Here is a 14,119-nt window from a genome sequence, read left to right as displayed (position 1 = left end):
ACCCAGTGTGTAGAGTTGCTATTGCCAGCATTCCGTGTTTGGTTCCAAGAAAACTGCATTTTAATGTACTTGGTGGATGGGGCATTCATGAATGATTGCAAAAACTCTTAGGGTTTTTTAGCTCAATTTTTTCTAACAGCACAGGCAGATCAAGTAGAAATTATGATAGCCTAAAACACATGGTATCTTACGACCGGTAGGTATACCTCTGTTATGACCAGTAGGTGAACCCTGACTTACTTATTTTAAAACTGGTAGGTATGCCTCAACGTTTATTTTATGACCAGTGTGTATACTTAGTAGATTTCTTTCTGACGCATAGCTAAGCCCCAACTTTGTTTTGTGATCCTTGGGTGTACTGCAACAATTTATTTTAACCTTGGTACTTTGACCAGTAGCATAATATTTTACATTCACTGGCCAACTACATATTGTGCAGGTATCAGTGACAGAATTACTACTACAGTCTATTTTTTGTGACCTTCAGTGCAAAGTGAGTGGACCCCACTTAAAGCCCAGGTCCCTTATTGATTTATTCTATCGTCCAGATTGAAAATTATCGCCAGAAGAGTTAGTCTACACTCGTTACAAGTTGAGAATTGTCAGTCTTTGTCTTTTGTAGACAAATGTCTGTCAGAGGATGACATTTGTCTGGCTTGTAACAAGTTGACTTCCTTCCATAAATGCCTTCAGATTCTTATGTACTACTGCTCTATGCTAACTCTTATAGTGTCCCATGAAAGAAAATGAATATAGTGTAAGGTCCACTTGTACGATCCGCATTGTATAGAATCCGAGAAGGAAATTATTTTTTCATTCTTGATAATTGATTTTAAGAAAGCAATTATGAAAATTCAAACGTACAGTTAGGTGCTGTGGTGGCTGTGTGCCGCCTTTAATTGCTGATGTCCACAGTATTTAATGTAGTGTTCAGCATCTGTTACCTTTATCATTGATCTAAAGAGCTGTGTGTGTTGGTAGTTGTTCAGGAAACATATGAGGGGAGGCTGCAGCTTATATCCCCCCAAAAATGGCAAATTTCAGTCAATAGCCATTAAGCCTTTTATGCAGTTGAAAAATGCAAACATATTGTGGTATTAAGTAGTTATTTTGTTGTACAGTATTGAATGAATTTCTATGAGGTATTATGCCGTCGAGAGCTTGATTATGTTGACTGAAGTTTATCATCGTCCTGTTGAGCCCCATGTTTGTTCTCGTTAGTGATCACGGTTGCAATCAACTTGAAACTGCATGTTAGTTGCCAGATCAATTTTTATGATTTTTTGCTACCTAGTGTCAAGCATCCTCCTCTCATAGGGTTTTTTGAATGCATAATTTTTACTTAAAATTTGTGTGAAGTACAAATTTTTGACCAAGTCATTAAATGTGTCATTTGCCTGGTCTGGACTGTTCTCTGAAGTTTACTGGGAATACTCAATCTCTGGTAGAACGTTAAAAGAAAAAGATGTGTGGATCCATATTATTTTGTGCTTGTTTCCCCCATGATGGCACATTTGTCCACAGAGATGAACTGCTCATTACCATTCTGATTTATAAGAGTTAAAAGTAAGTGCTGCATTCTCACTCCTTATCCACATTTAATTGGAATTTTTTTTTTTTAAAGTTTGTCCAAGATCAAAATAAAATTTGTATTGTAAGGGCTCCTGAGTGATGAGATCTTGCAGAGTTAACAGTCCATAAGTAAATCCCTCCAGAAGTGTGACAAGGTCAGGGATTTGGGGGCCCCCGGCATTGCTCTTCTTACCGTTGTCGTTATTTGGGAAACTTAGGCAGGGAGGGAGGGACGGGGAGGCAACTTTTGTAGACGTGTTCGGTGTATCCGTACATCTTTATTAGGGTGTGAGAGGTGTGTGTACTTTCCCATAACTGCAAACCATGAAGCGTGTGAAATATTTTTATTCGGATATATATGTATTTAATATAATATATAAAAAAATGTACAGTGCTACAGATTAGGTGTTTTCATATTTTTTTTTTATTATTATTCATGTTTGCGGCTCTTGATCCCTGATTGTGTTACACGTTGACTTAGGCCTTGAGGTATTGACCAACGGTGTAAGGTTTGGGTAGGAAATACTAAAGCAAAGACAACATAAAAAACAGAAATATAATTGTATTGCATTAAAAACTTCAAAATAAAACAGAGGAAGTCATTTTGTTTCATATATATTACCCAATCTGTTATACATACTGTTTAGTTTACCAATATAATGTGAAGGTGTGTCAAGTGTACTGAGCGGCATCTTGAGTCAGTGTGTCAAGTGTACTGAGCGGCATCTTGAGTCAGTGTGTCAAGTGTACTGAGCGGCATCTTGAGTCAGTGTGTCAAGTGTACTGAGCGGCATCTTGAGTCAGTGTGTCAAGTGTACTGAGCGGCATCTTGAGTCAGTGAGTCAAGTGTACTGAGCGGCATCTTGAGTCAGTGTGTCAAGTGTACTGAGCGGCATCTTGAGTCAGTGTGTCAAGTGTACCGAGTGGCTTCTTGAGTCAGTGTACGAGTGTCATGTACTGAGCGACGTCTGGAAATTAAAATCTATTTGTGTGGAAATTTTTTTTAGTACCACAATAGGATTTTTATATAAAATTTTTAGTACACCATATTGGGATTACTTGTGTTAAACATTGTGGAATATTTTATCAATGATTATCCAGTTGTAACATATTGTACCAACATATTTGAAGTCATATACAGTAATTATTTACACAAGAACTGGCGATGTAATGTAAAAATAGCCAATTTGGTTATTTTTTTACAATATTCCATCCACTAATTTGGATGTAACTAATTTTCATTTTATTGAACACTTAATGGGGGAGCATCAACATCTTTTGTCTGGACTTAAATAATAAATCTCATATGGAAGTTTACAGATAATCGCATGAATCTCTTTCTTGGTCAATTTACACTTACAGACCTGACAGGGAGTGTAAGGGAGTGAGTGTATTGGTCTTGCTCGGGGCTATCCTGCACTGTAGAGGGAAAGAGCTTAGAAAAGGGGGGAAAAATTGGATATATATTGTACTTTTAAGTTAGAAAATAATAAAACCAACAAGACAGTGTACCATAACCATCGTTTTACGGTCGTTGGTATTATGAGTCGAGCAGGTGAGTTAGAGCATTGGGTTACTTTAATACATGGTGATATAGGCCTCTCTTGATACCATAACCTAACTACTTATAGGTAGTTAATTGAGGTTTTATTTACTGTAATTAGATGTTGTACCAATCACAGAGAACAACTTGAACAAACACCCCAAGATCAGCTTTATTTCCATATTTTCTTGTCAAATTCTCACTTTTTACCTGAATTTTAATGAGAACTTTGGATCACCTGAAGATTAGACACCCTAGTTTATTTCACCTGATGATTAAACACCCTAATGCTACCTGGAGAGGAGGAAAGGGTTATGTTAATATGAGAGAGAAATTGGTGTGTAATCTTCAGGTGACCACTAAATCAAGGGTTGTATTAAATAACTATTGAGATGATGGTAATAAATGAAAGGAAAAAGTTGAGATATTTTCTATGATTCTTCAAAGTGCTGTACAGGTAAGTTGCATTCCTCCTCCTCCTCACTTGAGGCGTCCCAGCTCTTAACACTTTCAAGAATCTGTCCTTTGACAGTGTGTCGTGTATCTGTGTATCCATCGGGGTGTTAAATTCTTTGTCAAACTTGAAAGGGCAGCCTCAAGGGAATTTTTTATTTTATTTCAAGAAACACTTTAATTTACATGGGGGTGGATGACAATCTTGAAAGACACACTAGCTACCATCATTAACACAACACACCACCAGCAGTACAAGATAGTCTATGCTTTATGTACTGAAGCATAAACACTTATCTTTGTCAACACACAGACTTCAACGTGTGTGTATGTGTATGTGCACTTTATTGAATACAGTAGTTTGCATTTGGTTTGGTGTATATATAATGCAGATACAGGTATACAGTTCAGCATGTATATAAACAATACAGGTATACAGTACAGCATGTATACAGACAATACAGGTATACAGTTCAGCATGTATACAGACAATACAGGTGTACAGTACAGCATGTATACAGACAATACAGGTATACAGTTCAGCATGTATACAGACAATACAGGTATACAGTACAGCATGTATACAGACAATACAGGTATACAGTACAGCATGTATACAGACAATACAGGTGTACAGTACAGCATGTATACAGACAATACAGGTATACAGTACAGCATGTATACAGACAATACAGGTATACAATGCAGCATGTATACAGACAATACAGGTGTACAGTCAGCATGTATACAGACAATACAGGTGTACAGTGCAGCATGTATACAGGTATACAGTACTAACATGTATACAGACAATACAGGTACACAGTACAGCGTATACAGACAATACAGGTATACATAGCAGTACAGCATGTATACAGACAATACAGGTATACAGTACAGCATGTATACAGACAATACAGGTATACAGTTCAGCATGTATACAGACAATACAGGTATACAGTACAGCATGTATACAGACAATGCAGGTGTACAGTTCAGCATGTATACAGACAATACAGGTATACAGTTCAGCATGTATACGGACAATACAGGTATACAGTACAGCATGTATACACTGGACAGGTAAATAAGAATTAACTATAAGTCTCATTTTACAGCATTTATGATGAAGGTGCGGTGTCGAGGAAGTTGCAACACGAGCTGGCCGGAAACAAGGTAAGTCCATCAACCAATCACAACATACATTCATTCACCTGACCTCAAAAACTTCCTCACTTCACCTCGTCTTTTTACACAAATAAATAAGAAACCATAACGAAAACGTAACTATGGTGTATTAATGTCTTGTGTTACTTTACCAATCAAAGAGTAAGGTCATATGTCAACAAAACACAACCATTTGAAAACGTGTACCTTTAGTGTTTGGGGAGTGTTTTCTACATGAATATATATATATTTTCTTCACAGCCTAGGGAGGTGAGAGGTGAGGGAGGGAGAAGGTGAGAGGTGAGGGAGGTAGCAGTGGGAGGCAGTACAGTATCTGGGGGTGGGAAGGAGGGAGAGTGATTGGTTAGAGGAGTGTGGGAGACATTATGTGGGAGGAAGGAGGGAGATTGATTGGAGGAGTGTTTGGAGACAGTATGGAGGGGAGGGTGTGAGTGTTTGGAGGCAGTATATGTGTGGGAGGGAGGCACTGGGAGATATCATGTATAGGAGACGGAGGAGGGTGGCTATTTGGGGTGAAGAAGGGAGGGGGGACTGGGAGATAGTGTGTGGGTGGAGGGAGGGAGGGTGAGGTAGAGAGGAAGGGAGTGCAGGGGTTCAGTGAGGGAGGGAGGAAGAGAGAGAGACAGAAATGAAGGTGCAAAAGAAAGAGAGACAGAATACAGAGAGTGAGAATTAAAGAGATGAGAGAGGGAGCAAGAGAGAGAGAGAGAGATATAGAGAATTAGAATGAGCGAGAGAGAAAGAAAGGAGGGAAGCAGGGAATAGTGGAAGGCAGCTCAGAGCGAAGGGGAGAGGGCGGGAAGGAGGGAGACGAAGGCGAGGGGAGAGGGAAAGACAGAGGGTTAGGAGAGGGGAGAGAGATAAGTTTGTGAGGAGGAAGGGGAGGGGCTGTAAAGATGAGAGGGTTGCCAAGGGTAGGTAGGAGGTGAGGGGTATTAGCGTGAAGGAAGAGGGCCGGAGAGGGTGAGGGTTGGTGCTGAGGGGAAGGGTGAGGGCTGGTGATAAAGAGTAAGGGCTGCTGGTGAAGATGAGGAGGAAGTGAGAGGGCTAGTGGTGAGGGCTGGGGGCTGAAAGTGAGGGTTGATTTTCAAGGTAAGGGCTGGTAATGAGGGATGGCAGTGAGGGGAAGGGTTGGTGATGAGTGAGGGCTGCTGGGTGAGGGTGAGGGCTGATGATGAGGGGAAGGGTGAGATCTACCGAAGAGATGTATTATTAATGAATGATTTCTGTCAGGTAGTGATGGTGGTAGTTAATGGTTGTTGGCGATGGTAGTTGTGGTAGTTAATTATGGTGGTTGTTGAAAGTGATAAGTGGAAGTTAATGGTAGTAATTGTGGTTGTTGACAGTAGGTAGGTGTAGTGATTATAGTTAATGGTAGTAGTCAATAGTTGTTGATTGTGGTAGTTTTAGTGATTATAATTAAGTATCCTAATGTACTTCACGGCTCTACGGTATCCTCAACAAAACACATCACTTGGTACATGACTCTAAGCTGTTACGTCTAAAGTCTCAAGCTTGCGTTTTCCTGCCACACACACACACACACACACACACACTACACACACACACTACACTACACTACACTACACACACACTACACTACACACTACACACACACTAGTACCCCTTCCATCACCCTAACTTTCTTCCTCTTTCTCTCTTGTCCATTTTAGGTCAATTCCATCAAAACAGGACTCTGATTTCACTACCATGACCCTTAACCTTTCAACCCCGACTATGAGGATAACTTTTTCATATGATGGTAAACTTTTATCATTGAAAGAAGGTTAAAGTCATCGTGGGTAAAGGTTGATTCTTGTGTCCTCGCTGATGTCGGTATTTAACATTAAAATTAGGATTCTCACCTGAAGATTCATTCCTGAGTTTATTTCACCTGAAGATAAATCACCTTAATGCTAACATAACCAAACCGAATCTAACCTAACATAACCAAACCAAATCTAACCTCACATAACCAAACCTATTCTTACCGTTTTCCATCTCTACAATATATGTCTAATCAGGTGAGAAATACAAAAAAAAAATCGTATTGTAAATTGATAAGTTATGGTCAGTTTCACAGCAATAAGTAACTCCCAACCTTACCTGGAAATCATACATCAAAGGTAACCAAACAAGTTCCAATGACAAATTAACTTACCTTCTTCTGATAGTAATTTAAAGCCTTGGCAGTTTATAAATACTGTACGGTAGTTTATTTTTAAAGAACAAGGGGTAATTTCTGCTTATTGATTAGGTTATGAAGAGTACATATTGTACTAATGACTGTTCAATGCAGGTAATTCGTTCCTTTAACAATCATGTACTGTCCCTGTCTTTGACCTCTAATGAAGGGCATCAGATATAATTTCAATTGTATTTTTTTTATCATTTTCACCTCTTTTCTGTTAACTAGCCAATCAGCCAGCCTTTGTGTTGTCTATTGCGACCGTGATGAAATTCGAGAAAAAAATAATCAACATTTATGCAATTTTATTCATAAATATCAATCACATCTTTTATCACATTATTTACACAAACTTAACATATCTTGGTGACATCCTGTGAAATGCTTGACCACTACTTATAAGATGCTGCTGTCAATCAGTTGGTCATTCCTACGGTAGTGGTTGGATGACATCTCTAAGTTAACATTTTTCTCCTCATTCTGTATTGTATATAAAAAAATAACCATGACTATATTTCCTTTATAAACACAACTGGCCAATTTACCACTCTAATCACCATACAACCTATTTCAACTCACCAATTTGTAAATACATTTGACCCCTATTTAGCTTAACACAATGGTTCCTTAATCAACGGACTTCTTGGGGAAGGCCATGCCGTAGAAGAAGTGAAGACATCCGGCAAATCCCACCGCACACATCACCAGGGTCGACCCAAAGAGCACCTTGTCAATCGGGCCGCCTTTTAAATGGATGGGTACGTTGTTTTGATGCTGCCGAGAGAGAGACAAAAAACTCGTTATTTACCGTGGAAATAATCTTGAACGAGAAGGATAGTCTGTAGATTAGGCCGATCAACTTATTTCACTTGATTAAACACACTAACCTAACAAAAACTAACCGAACCAAATTTACCCCCCCCCCCCCCCTAGGGTGTTTAATCATCAGGTGAGGTACCATAAACTTGAGGGTGGAGGAGGGCCCATCTTCAGGTGACCCATAAATGGAGTGGGGGAAGGGTCCAAGGTTCCTCAGTTCAATTCATTAAACAAACGGGATAAACTCGACCAACTCTAAACGTTGCAAAAATAAATGTGTTTACAGACTAAGTGCATTCAGATTAACTATTGTCCAATTATCAAATAAAAGCAAATTAGTCCAGAACAGGATATGTACAGGTCTAAATATCAGTGTAATTGGTCAGTTGGATCATCGGACAATACCTTTGACGGCCTGAATCAGAATTATTTACTCTCACACAACCATCACCATTTTACTGTCAATCTTCTCTCAATATTTACAAAGCCTCCAAAGGATCTTCAGATAATGTAAGAAAAATTATAAGATTAATCAAATATTACATCCAAATTACTTTAATACCTGAGAGGTGTTAGGTTGGGTTGGGTTAGATTAGGTTAATATCAGGTGTAATAAGCTGGAAGGAGGGAGCTAATCCTTACATAATCCATTCAAATAGCAACACAGTCTTAATCACACACACACACACCTCTAACAAAATGTGTCACCTTAACCTAATCACCCACTGCCAGTTATAGGAGATGGGAAATGTCTTCACCACCCACACCCTTATCCACCTAACTCTCCCACCCACACACTTATCCACCTAACTCTCACACCCACACACTTACCCACCCACAGTCCTACCACTTAACACTCAAAACTGTCTTCAGTCTTCACCACATAACACTTCAACACTCCCCCACACCAAACACTTCACTAACACCTCACCCACACCTAACACCTCACCCACACCTAACACTTCACCCACACCAAACACTTCACCCACACCTAACACCTCACTCACACCAAACACTTCACCCACACCTAACACTTCACCCACACCTAACACTTCACCCACACCAAACACTTCACCCACACCTAACACTTAACCCACACCTAACACTTCACCCACACCTAACACTTACTCTCCCCTACAATGTCCTCCCTACACGTCATTATTATGGATTATCTTACTTAATCTCTTTCCATCCATTCTCTGGACGTGAACAAACCATTGGAGTGTCCCCTCAGTCACCTATCAACCTTACCCCTTTCAACCCCACGCCTAATCTCGTCATCCCTCACTCTACCTGTTCTCTGCCCTTCAATCAAAGTCCGTTTCTACAGCTTGCATTTTCTCTGCTTGAATTTCTCACTTGTGTATTACTTCCAGACTACACTTACAAGAGAGAGAGGGAGAGGTGGCACTTTCTCTCCTGCAAGTCACTTTCCTTATGCCCACGGACACTCCCTGGCTTAGTTTGGCACCTACCCATTGCAACTTAAATCCCATACACTAACACACACACACATATATAGTATACTCACTCTCTTTCTTTCTTTCTCACTCACACACACACACACACACACACACACACACTCACTCACTCACACATGGGAGAATCTATATAACAATAAGTGGGTCAAACTACAATACAACAGGTGGGTCAGAACTACAGTACAATAGCTGGTACACTACAATACAACAAATGGGTCAGAACACAATACAATAGCTCGGTCAGACTTCTAACCTCTCACTTGAGATAGAAACATAGGTAGACAAATTAGAGATAGACAGATAGGTAAAAAGCTAGGTAGACAGATAGATAGATAGATAGATTGGTGGATAGATAGGAAATCTTATCAATGTACTGTACAACTAAATGAACCAATAATAGTATTATATTTTTTATTATTATTATTTATTATATTTATTCTCATTCTTATTATTAGCATTTCAGTAAAGTATCTCTCTTTTCCAACACTTTCCATCATTCACATGCCAATTTTTCCATTCCATTTCATTCCTTTGCTAATACCTACACATTCCTTCTCTATATACACACTCTGTACCTCATTATTCCTCACAAACTTCTACAGTCACTGAAGACCCCCTGGAAATTTACCCCAAGTTCAATTAACCGTAAAAAACATCCCAGTGGAAATTTTGTCCATCAATAACTCCTATGTTTTTCCTATTGTGATTTAACCCTTAACTAGTGGGTAAAGATTACATACTCTGTCCCCAGGTTCACAAAAATGGAACGCAAGGAACAGGAAAAGTCCACTGGTGATGGCCTTTGTCCCTATAGCTAGCTGGAGTTTCGATATTAAGTGAAGAGCGCCGATCACGTCAACCCCCCAAACCATCAATTCTCTCCCAGTGGGCCTATGCATTATCCCCACACCCTCATTTCCATACCCTAACAGATATTTACTTCCATCATATGTACATTTAACCTTCCATGAACACCTTGCAACTTGAACTCTTTTTTTTTTTAAGTCTGGGTTATCGACCACTGCCTTCAAGTGTTTATACGCACAGCGATCCATAGAATTGTTTATACTCTAGGCCATAAAAATATTAGGTAGGATTACATTTTCTCACACACATACAAAACATGTTAAAAGATTTATCAAAATATTAATAGATTGCATTCATTTAAGTTCCTCTAGGCACTAATGTATTGACTCTGGCTAAGTTCTTTCCATGTTAACTCTGTCTCTTCACTATTTTGTACAAGATCTCAATCTGCTACCTGTACCATATTTCGGAGGAACCCGCAGTACATACAATATGCACGTACACACAGACACACGTGCACACATGAACCAACACACACACACACCTTGCTTCACTCCTCCCCTCAACTTCTTAATCCTCTACTGTCAAATTAAAATGCTTTTGATAAATTCTTTTCACCAAATTTCAAAGTGTTCCACAAAATGGTGAACTTGAAAGGAGTTATCAATTGACCTTAGATAACACGGACATCACTTCTCAGCAACAGACAGACTCCTAAAGGAAATGATAAAAGACAGACAGACAGATATAGACAGGTGTGTTAAAGAATAAAAAGACAGTCACTCCCACTCAAAAATTGTGTTCCATTGATTGTGACTAAATTTTAATATATCCTATACGCTGTTCTGGATAATATGTGATTCTTATAGTCTGTCACAACCAGTAATTTTAAGACATCCGTACTTCAACCAATGCCACAGTACAGTATACATCCATCACCACACATCCGCCATCCGTGAAACTTCTACAGCCACGCTCATGATACCATACCGAAGCCGAAGCCACGTGTGTTTTCCCAAGCATCAAAACACACACACACACACACACACCACAAAAATCCAATTAAACTGAAAGTAAAGTCCTATACATTAATCACTGAGCCTATAGCCAATAACAGCAAAGGTACCCATGACCAGCGTACAAATTATAATACGAACTCAAAAAATCATGTTTACCTAAAGATTTCTGTATCATATCTTAAGCATCATTTCTTTGTAGATTTAGTTCTCTTAAAAATAGGTAAATCATTTCATATTTGATGTATAAATATTTCTCTAATCAAATTACATATACATTAGATTTTCTCTAATTCTCACACACCTTACCAGTGACCGTCGGGTAAACGTGAGAGGTATACTTTGTCTTATGGGTGCTGTAGAATCGATCCTTGGACCATTAACACACAATAATCACATATACTGTAGTAATTATTAAGCAATGATTCATATACTGTACCTGTAGAGATACATGTGGTAAAACCTCTATTTAAAGAACTGTATGGAGAAGAAAGTCCATTATATCGAGGGTCAATTTGATGTGTAACTTCCATCTAACAAACTATATAGAGATGAAAGTCCATTATATCAAGGGTCTGTTATATAGAAGTTTCACTATAACCTGTACATTTAACAAACACACTGGTTACTACAGGCACTTTAAAAGAGGGACAAGGGAACAAATTCTCTAGATTCAAACTGAAATAAAACAATTCATGACTAAACCATCTGTTACCTACACTCTTCTGTATGGGCAGATATCAAAATGGGCCCCAGTGTTAGTAGACCCCAAATTTTCACATCATGATTGGGGCCATACCCTACTTGGCTGTAATTCTAATGGCCATGTTATATTAGAGCCATGTTATATTAGAGCCATGTTATATTAGGGCCATGTTATATTAGGGCCATGTTATATTAGGGCCAGGTTATATTGGGGCCAGGTTCTAACAAATCATAATCCTGATGGTCAACCTCCCCCCCCCCCACACACGCCGCCTAAATACCTGAAAATGCCGCATCTTCTCCAGCAAGAACTCAGGAATACCTCCCCGACCACGAGGCTGCTCCTTCGCAAACACAGTGCCGGGGGTGTAGACAATCTCCGCACCCTCAGGTTGAACACCCAGCTTCTGAAACACAAAAACAAAAGCACAGTTACCAAATGTATAAACTTTTCTTACAGGATTATCGAAGAGCATTTTATATTGCAGAAGCTCGTGATGAACTTGGGAAACAATAGAGATCTAATATTAAGAATCGCTGCTGTGTGTTGATGTACAAACAGTAGAGACGAACAGCTCCTGTGAACAAAAGCAAACAAACATGGAGCTTTAAAAAAATAAAAATATTAGACATTTTATCAGAATAACTTATTAATTAACGAACCTTAATAGTTTTACTTTTATTAAATATCGTACTAACGTTTCCACAAAAATTACCCAAATATTTATCCAAGTTTAAGTAGATTGATATGTTCAGTATTAATACATTTTAAAATAAACTCATCAAATACTGAGACAGGGCAGGTATATGAAGAATGGTTACTAGTAAGTTTATTTAACGAAGGAGAGCCCATGAGATGTTAAAAGTTTATTATGTGTATTTAATAACATATATGTCGATTAACCAAACCATTTAATACATCCATAATTACCTCCATAAATACTGTGAGCTGTTCAGTGATGGACGTTACTTAGGATTGAAGGAGGGGCAGCCTCCCTAATCCTTCCTTCCCCAGAAATCTACTCAATACAGCAAATAAATGATACATATTGGTATTGTTCAGACATAAACAATATATATTTCCATTTTTCAAGCATAAGAGTATCAAAATATATCTACAGTCGCCAATATCACTACACCTCCTTGGCGTAAGGTGTGATAGTACCCACCCCACCCGCCCTCTCTTGCTGAAATATGAAATCTTGTCTAAATAATAAGTTTTTCGTGTTATTAATTTATGTATCCGAGTAATATATTGTTTATATGACTCACAGTGGGTGTCTGTAGCGGGGGGGCAGCTGTGATGCGGCCAGTAACGGTGTTTTTCTGGTAGAACATTGTTACTTGGTCACTGCCGTCGGCCTCTTCAGTGTTGTGGTCGATCAGCTGAGCCAACACGGCCTTCCTGTACACCTTCCTAACATACTTTTGTATCTTATTTTTACTGCTAATGAACTGATACCTAAATAAATTGAAGGATATATATTCCTGAATTATGCAAAAAATAATTACATTGAAATAATCTTCAGTATTGCAAGGATGCAACATACACATATTTCACAAATAATTATTTTAATATATTAACTGATATGTAATTATTAGTTTAAACTATCGTATGTATTTGTATAGATCGTATTTTAATCATTCAAATTATTATTCAAATTGAGTTTTTTTAATTACAATTCATCAAAATGTACTCATTGGAAAACATAGACATACATACATGCATGTACATAAAGTAACCACTAAGACAAGTATTTACATACATACACACACTAACATCCCACCCACCCAAAAAAAAATCATAAATAAAATAAAATAATAATAATAATTGGTCGAGAAGAAAATTGGAAATTCATTCAGGGTTGGGCATGGATTATGTGACATATGATGCCATAGGAAAAAATTACTCATCGAAAAATATAAATCCCCCCCCCACCTCACCCTTCACCATGTCCACATTGCCAAGGTTTGTATGGGTCCATATTGTCTTCATTTTAGTAGACTACGTGGAATAATATAATGTCTTGTTATATTTTATAAACTAAAATTAATATGTATCTGGAGGTACCTAGCAATGTTTTGGGTATTCGGTGAACTTTTGATTTTTCAGCCAAAAACGCGGGAAAGGTTCAGTGCATGAGAAGCGTTAAAGAGAGGTGGGTGTGCTTCTTTTGTTCTTCATTTCTATTGTTACATTGATGTTTTTTCTTGCTTATAAGCCTTCTTTATGGTAAGGAGAAGTAAGCAAGCCATAACACTGAAGAAGCGGTTTGTAAAGCATGGAGGAGGCGAACACTAGCCAGCATCATTCAAATCCACGACCACCATGCATAACTCCATATTC

At 38.5% G+C, this 14,119-nt stretch overlaps 1 protein-coding gene across 1 annotated transcript; it reads right to left on the bottom strand.

Annotated features, from left to right (window-relative positions):
* Positions 1-7,234: 7,234 nt before the first annotated feature.
* On the bottom strand, positions 7,235-13,757 carry LOC121879727. The gene is made up of 4 exons (XM_042386492.1): positions 13,717-13,757; positions 13,045-13,234; positions 12,054-12,179; positions 7,235-7,718 (listed from the first exon to the last, which is right to left on the bottom strand). The coding sequence occupies exons 1-4, from the start codon at positions 13,755-13,757 to the stop codon at positions 7,572-7,574; spliced, it is 504 nt and encodes a 167-aa protein (XP_042242426.1). The 3' UTR covers positions 7,235-7,571.
* Positions 13,758-14,119: the final 362 nt, after the last annotated feature.

The sequence above is a fragment of the Homarus americanus genome, unplaced genomic scaffold (assembly GCF_018991925.1).
Source record: "Homarus americanus isolate GMGI-L3 unplaced genomic scaffold, GMGI_Hamer_2.0 scaffold42643, whole genome shotgun sequence".
Classification (NCBI taxonomy): Eukaryota; Metazoa; Arthropoda; class Malacostraca; order Decapoda; family Nephropidae; genus Homarus; species Homarus americanus.
The sequence above is the reverse complement of the archived record's forward strand: the minus strand, read 5'-3'. Positions and strand labels throughout refer to the sequence as shown.